General features: G+C 47.7%; 1 protein-coding gene across 1 annotated transcript; it reads left to right on the top strand.

Annotated features, from left to right (window-relative positions):
* The first annotated feature begins 4,679 nt into the window (after positions 1-4,679).
* On the top strand, positions 4,680-6,907 carry HOXC8 (homeobox C8). Its single transcript, XM_036761218.1, has 2 exons — positions 4,680-5,115; positions 6,615-6,907. Exons 1-2 carry the CDS (start codon positions 4,680-4,682, stop codon positions 6,905-6,907), a joined length of 729 nt encoding a protein of 242 aa, XP_036617113.1.
* Positions 6,908-7,241: the final 334 nt, after the last annotated feature.

Here is a 7,241-nt window from a genome sequence, read left to right as displayed (position 1 = left end):
CCTTTGTATGGCTAACAAAACCCTAAAGGTTGTTCGACTTCGGGAAGCAACTGATAGGTACATTTCCGCAGCTCCAAAATGCCACTTTTATGACGCTGTTTGTCTCCCTGCGCTGGGTCCTGAATAGGACTGAACAAAACAGCATCGCTGAGCTGGCTAGACGTCTGGGCTTAATTGTTTTATGGTTTAAATAAGGTGGACGCTCTTTCCTTTGAAATCGGATTATAGGAGTGTTTTGTCTACGGGCCACAGAGAACACTGGCTGGAAGTAATGGGGGGGTGATGTGGGGGGGGGGGATAGATTAAAAACAAGGAGGGAGGACACCACAGAGGATTCAATGTCCCACCTTAGAGCCAAGCCTTTGGAGGAATGGGACATGAAAAGGGACAAGAGAAGAGGGTAAGAAGCGGGATGTGGGGGAGGATGTTCGAGTGTGCATGTGGTTGCCTGAAATGGGAGGGGCTGAAATGGCTTTAAAAAACAAACAAAAAAAACAAAACTCACACTGAACTAAGCTCAGAAGGAAAGGTTTGGAGGGGTGGAAGTAAAAAATAACAAACATTGGAATTTTATTGGAAATATTTATTTTAAGTGCTTAGAGATCAGATATTGAGAGATCCGGAAGCTCCACTTCCGACCTAGCTCCCCCAATTCCTTCACATTATTCTTGAGATTTCTTACCCCTAACCTTTCTACACTGTTTCTAACCTGAACCTAGTCCGAAGGCCCGACTGTTTCTTTTTTCATTTCCCGGCCCCCCCGCGTGCATTGATGCAATTGAACGCTAGGTGGCGCTGTTGCTCAATGTTAGAATCCACATCCCCGGGTTTGTCTGCCCTATGCGAGCTACACTTTAGGACTGTTGTGGGGGATTGGGGGGAAAGGAGGGGGGAGCGGAATCAATCTTACCACCACCACACAAATCTAAACAAATATGTATAAATTCTTTCACCTATGATTTGTAAATTAATATCTAATGCAAGCTGGAGAGCGAGGGCCCCCGCCCTGTCAGGGAGCCCTCGCAGCCCTGTCTCAGAGGGAAAATAATCTGTTTCCACCAGGAGATAAGAAATAAAATAGACTGCATAATTAAAACACAAACCCAGGATGACCCGGACAAATAGACATAAATTCGTGGTACCAAAAGCGGAGGGTGGGGGGGCGGAGGATGGGAGAGAAACGCATGGAGAGGAGTGACGTCCAAACATTTCTTTTATTACTAGCCTAGAATATCCATAGCATCAAACTAAACGCTTCTCTGTATTTTAAAGAAGGGAGATCACAAAAACCGCACAGTCCATTAGAACCTGGTGCCGGTCCACGGCGCTCGAGGCCACACAAACACACACACACACACACACACACACACTCACACACACACACACCGCTTTGCTAGCGGGAACCTTCTTGCTCACTACCCACCCTCGGGGGATCCAGTCGCATTCCAAGACACAAAGCCAGAGAAGAATGCGTTTATAGCGGTGATTTCTCTGGACCATAAAATGTCGAGAGAGATATTCTCGGCCCCCCCACCCCGCCCTTAAAAGATAAGGCAAAGAGTCTGAAAGCTGATTAGGTTGGTCTGGCCTCCTATGGGGCAGGAAGGTAAAGTATTTATGACATTTCCCTGGAACATTGTCGTCATCGTCGTCCCCCACCCCAGCCCCCTGAAAATCGTGGAATTCCAGAAATGTCTCATTTTTGGGAACCTGATCTAAAAGATCTCTAGAGGGAGAGTACCCACCTATAACGCACCCCTCCTCCACATGCACTAGCCATTCCTCCTCACCCTAACAACTTCAGCAATCACACTTTTTGATCATCTTCCCTTTCTTCTACCACCCCAAGGCTGGGGATGGGTGCGGAGAACTAAGGAATCCTATAAACTCCCTCAAAACAGGCACCTTCCAGCATATTTCCTCTCTGTCTTTCTCCCTCTTCACATGTGCTCTTTTGGGTTGCTGGGGTATGTGTGTTGGGTGAGAGATAAAAATGTTAGTGATGATAGGGACCAGGCTTAATCAGTTTAGTTTTGAGTATGGTGGGGAGGGGGTCCCAGAAAATACCTGGAGTGCTCTGATGGAGATTCTCTCGTAGGATGGTACAGATTTTTTCAGAGGAAATCTCTTTTCTAAGTCCTTCCTTTCAAACCCATAGAATTTCACATTTTCGGGGTTTTGCTGACACCATATTCCCTGAAAAGCATTACGAATCCGGGAACTCCGAGGTTATTTCCTCAGTCATCTTTTCCTAACAATTGGGTACTTCCCATCCCTTTCTCCATTCTGAGATCCTGCTTTTGGGGAGTGGGCAAAAAAAGACAAGATTTCCAATGTTTTCCCATATAATCCTAAATTTAGGTGGGATGGAAAAAGGAAAAAAAAATTCTTTGAATTGAAAAGGTTTAAAAGATGGCGTTCTGTATTGTTGTAAGGTGGGTAGGTATATTCACATATATGTGTGCATATATAACATAGGCACATATGTAAATAACACAAATGTGCGCATACAGTATGTATTATGTATGCATGTTGCACATTCATATACAGAACTGTATAGTGTATGCATATGCTATGAACAGAAAACGAGTATGGTATATTATGTGAATATGGAGAGAATATATAGAGATGTCTGTCTTGTGAAATTCATATAGGCTGTACAATGCATATTTATACATATGTAACAAGTATTGTGTGTCTCTATAATAGTTTTATAATAACTTCACATGCAAAGGTGGAAAAGAGAAGAAAGCCCGTTCTTACTCTGTGCTTCAATTTCTATACACAAAGCCCACAAGTATGTATCTTTCTGATTCTCTGTGTATAGCAATCACTTCATACAGATACCTCTTTAGCCAGATGCTAAGTGGATTGCAGTTCTCTTTTCAATGGAATTAACCTGAATTCGTTTTGGGCCATGGGGGAAGTAGAAAGAAACCCCTAGAGAAAGTATTGGTAAATATATACAGAGGTTCTGTTAACAGTCCTCCATTCCACATCCATGGTTGTGTGCACAGGCCTGGAATGGTGAAGGTCTGAAGAAGAAGAAAGGAAAGGAATGAGTCTCCTTTCCAAAATCAGATAGTTTCTGTTTGTTGGAGGAGGAAAAGGTTAATTTTTTTAATGGGTGTTACTTCCTATCCTGGAGTCCCTTTCACATTCCCAAAAGAAAAGAAATCTCCAAAGAGCAGATGTTTGGGGAGCAGTTTTAACGATGGGGTTTTAAAGTTGAGAAAAAGGCCAAGAGATGAGCGATAGTGAGGGAGGGGGAAGGGCAGAGGACACAAGGTAGGCCTCTTGCCCCCTTAAAGAAGAATGGCAAGGACAGCAACAACAAACCACCTGCAAAAAGGCATCAGAGAACAGCCCAGTAGCCTAGCTAATTCTCTGCCATTTCTTCTTTTCAGTGTTGTTGGTACATCTGTGTATGTGATGTTTGGGATGGGGATGGTGGGGGGCGGTGCGGCAGCTATAATATACAGGCAATCTGTCTACCTACTTTTCCACTTCCTCTGGCTTTTCCCTGGACACCATTTCCTTTGGGTGGGGAGAGTTCAGAATAAGTTTGTTTGTTTGTTTAAACATAAACAAAAACCCCCAAACCACCCAGCATTCCTTGTGGTCAGGCAAAGGGACCTCTGTGTCTCACCCTTGGAAATAGTCTTTAAATAGCCCAGTCTCACTGAGCTTCCCTTCGCTCGGGGTCCCAGCCCTTTGGGAGAAGAGTTCACCATTGCACATGACCAGGGATGCAGGATGTGTGTGTCAGGGGTAGGGAGTATTGAATGTTGTAGCCACTGCTTTCTCCCCAGTTACACTGCTTAAGGGATTCCTTCTTGGGGGGGGGGGGTGGCCTCTATCTCCTGATGACCGATTCATCCCCTTCCAAGGCTTCTGTACCTGTTGAGGTAACCTAAGCTGACCTGGTGACATATCGGTATCTCTCTTTCCCCATGAAGAAGCTGAAGAGAGAGGAGAAAAGGGGTGGAGGGAAAGGCACCTTCAAATAGGAAATCGCACCTTGAAGCATCAGCCCCTCGCTGCTAGCTCTGGTTTGCTCCCCCCCAACACACACACACACACACACACACACACACACACACACACACACACACACATACACACGCGCGTCTCCCCATCCCTCCTCCACCCCTCCCTTCCTCCCTCCCCTTCCTCCTTCTAGGTCCCCCCCAACCACGAACCCCCAACTCTCTCTCTCTCTCTCTCTCTCTCTCTCTCTCTCTCTCTCGCTCTCTCTCTCTCTCTCTCTCGCCTGTCTTCATGTCGTGGATTGATGAACGCGAATCGCGTGTAAGCGCCGCCACCGCCGGGAGTCTGAGGAATTCGCCTGGGCTGTTAAAGGAAAGAGCGAAGTGAGAGAGAGCGAGAGCTCTACCTACCGACAGTAAGGAGAGACGCCGGCAGCAGCCAGCCAGCCTAGCTCGTCGCCTTGCTCGCCCCCTTAGCCTATGAAGCTGCCCTGAACGAGGGCAGAGGCAGACAGAGACAGGCACCCAGGCGCGCCCCAATCCGCCCCTAACCCCCAACCCAGCCTAGCCCAGCCCAGGGGAGCCAGTCAGCCTGGGGTTTGCATCGGGGGGGGGCGGTGATTCGGGGTATCTGGCGGGGGGTGTCAGGAGCCATAGGAGAGGGGGCCGTGGGGTTTTCATGCGCCCAGCATGAGCTCCTACTTTGTCAACCCCCTGTTCTCCAAATACAAAGGCGGTGAGTCCTTGGAGCCGGCGTATTACGACTGCCGGTTCCCTCAAAGTGTGGGTAGGAGCCATGCCTTAGTATACGGCCCGGGCAGCACGGCGCCCAGCTTTCAGCACGCCTCGCACCACGTCCAAGACTTCTTCCACCACGGGACTTCGAGCATCTCCAACTCCGGCTACCAGCAGAACCCGTGTTCCCTCAGCTGCCACGGAGACGCCTCCAAATTCTATGGCTACGAGGCGCTCCCCAGACAGCCTCTTTATGGGGCTCAGCAAGAGGCGAGCGTCGTGCAATATCCCGACTGTAAATCCTCCGCCAACAGTAACAGTAACGAAGGACAAGGGCACCTAAATCAAAACTCGTCTCCCAGTCTCATGTTTCCATGGATGAGACCCCACGGTGAGAAGTCTTTTCTGTTCCCCTCTCTGTCCCTTTCTCTGTCTATCTCTGTCTCTTTCTGGGTCTCCCCCCCACTTTCTTTTTGTTCTCACTCCTTTTTTTCTCGGTTTTGGGTCTTCCCCTAAACCCCTTTCCCTTCCCCCCACCCCGCCCCATTTGTTTGGGTGGGTGTTCGTTGTTTCTCTCTGGGCCTGGGAGCAGAGGGGGTTTGCTGGGAGGATTTGGGAACGATGGAAGGGGGAGGAGTGGGGGAGGTGGTGTCTGGGTGAAAAGGGTTAAAAATCCCTCCTCCCCTCACCACCACCAATCTATAAAATAAAAGTTGGTTTTAGGGCAGAGTGTAAAGGGACTAAACTCCCAGGAGATTATTAGCATTCAGAGAAGCCCTAGTTCTCTATACCGCTTAGGGCCCAACTCAGGACCGGAGAGACAGGGAGACCAACAGTGTTGTCTGAGGAAGGAGGTAAAGGGAAGTATTCTTCCAACACCGCCCCCACCTCCAGCCCAGAAGAGCAAGGGAGATCCCAATGGTCAGGATTTTGGCTTACTGAGATCCCCTTCTCCCCCTCTCAAAAGGGTCTACAAAATCGACTTCTCTCAACTTTGTTCAACTGAATACAATTAGCAGAAGAATGGAGAAAGGGTTGCCCAAATAAAATTTCACCTTAGGGGGATGTCTCCATCTCACCAAACACACAAGAAGGGAATTTGTCCAGCTGCTATTTCACTGTATTTGTCCCGTACCCCCACTCCCAATGGTGAGAAGCACTGTACTCTCCCTCCGACAAGGAATAGCTGGAGAATGCCCTTCAAAGTTATCTCAAGATTTTAGCTCTAAGCAGGGGTGAGTCTCATTATCCCATTTCGAAGTAAAAGGGGAAAAGAGAGAGAGAAAAGTTATTGACAGGGAGAGGCTGTGACTCATCTGCTGGTCTCTAGTTAGCAGTAATTTCGAATCATAATACATTTTAGTAGATCAATTATTTTTCTTATTGGAAAATCATTAGGTAGAAAGAGGAAGGAGGTGGGGAGGGTAATACACAAATCTAGCCATCTCCCTTTAGCCTTCTGGCTTCCTTTCTTTGGGGGATGATTATCTCCCAGTCCTCCCCTCCAAAAGCTAACATAGAACAACAAAGCTTCGGAGGTCATAGAGGGAGACAGCTTGGAGGTAGTAGTTGGGTGGAGAGAAACTTGCCCAGTCCCCCTTTCTCTTAAAAGTCCCAGTTATCAAATACTCGGTGCCCCCTTGCCCTGCTCCCCACCTCCGCCTCCGCCTTCCAAGTAAAAAAAAAAAAGTCAAACCGAAAGAGACCAAAACAAAACCAAACCCCAAACTTTCCTTCTCCCTAGCTGCTTTTTCCCATTTCCTTTTCAAGTAGAGAGAGAGCAGCTGGGAGGATAAGAGGGGGAACCTTTGGAGAGCAATGGGAAAGAGACACCCATCCCCCTCCCTCCCGACTCCTAGAATAACAGGTTTGGGGTTTTGTTCTGTTCAGCTCCTGGGCGGCGCAGCGGACGACAAACTTACAGCCGGTATCAGACCTTGGAACTAGAAAAGGAGTTTCTCTTTAATCCATATTTGACACGAAAGCGACGGATTGAGGTCTCTCACGCCCTGGGACTGACTGAAAGACAAGTGAAGATTTGGTTCCAGAACCGGAGGATGAAGTGGAAAAAGGAGAACAACAAGGATAAACTTCCTGGAGCCCGAGACGAGGAGAAAACAGAAGAAGAAGGGAACGAGGAAGAGGAGAAAGAAGAGGAAGAAAAAGAAGAGAACAAGGACTGAAAGGGGGGAAAGATTGGGTTTTTTCTTTTAGCAACTCCCTTGAAGTTTCGTTTTATGGTAGAGGATAAATTGAGAAGTTTACGACTGTCATTCGCTTTTATAGAGAATAGAATGAGACTCACAACTGTAACTACCTGTCAAATACTTGTAACTCTGGTTTTACGATCATTGGACTTCCCCCTAGCTTTATATTTTTGGGGGCTGGGAAAGGGAGATGAGGGTGCTGGGTGGAGGCAGGAGGAGGAATCTAGACACAGAAAAGTTTTGGCTCCTGTCTCAACAAGCTCCCCACCACCCCTACACACACACACACACACACACACACACACACACA

The sequence above is a fragment of the Trichosurus vulpecula genome, chromosome 5 (assembly GCF_011100635.1).
Source record: "Trichosurus vulpecula isolate mTriVul1 chromosome 5, mTriVul1.pri, whole genome shotgun sequence".
In the NCBI taxonomy this organism is placed as follows: Eukaryota; Metazoa; Chordata; class Mammalia; order Diprotodontia; family Phalangeridae; genus Trichosurus; species Trichosurus vulpecula.
This window is presented reverse-complemented; position numbering and strand designations above follow the sequence as displayed.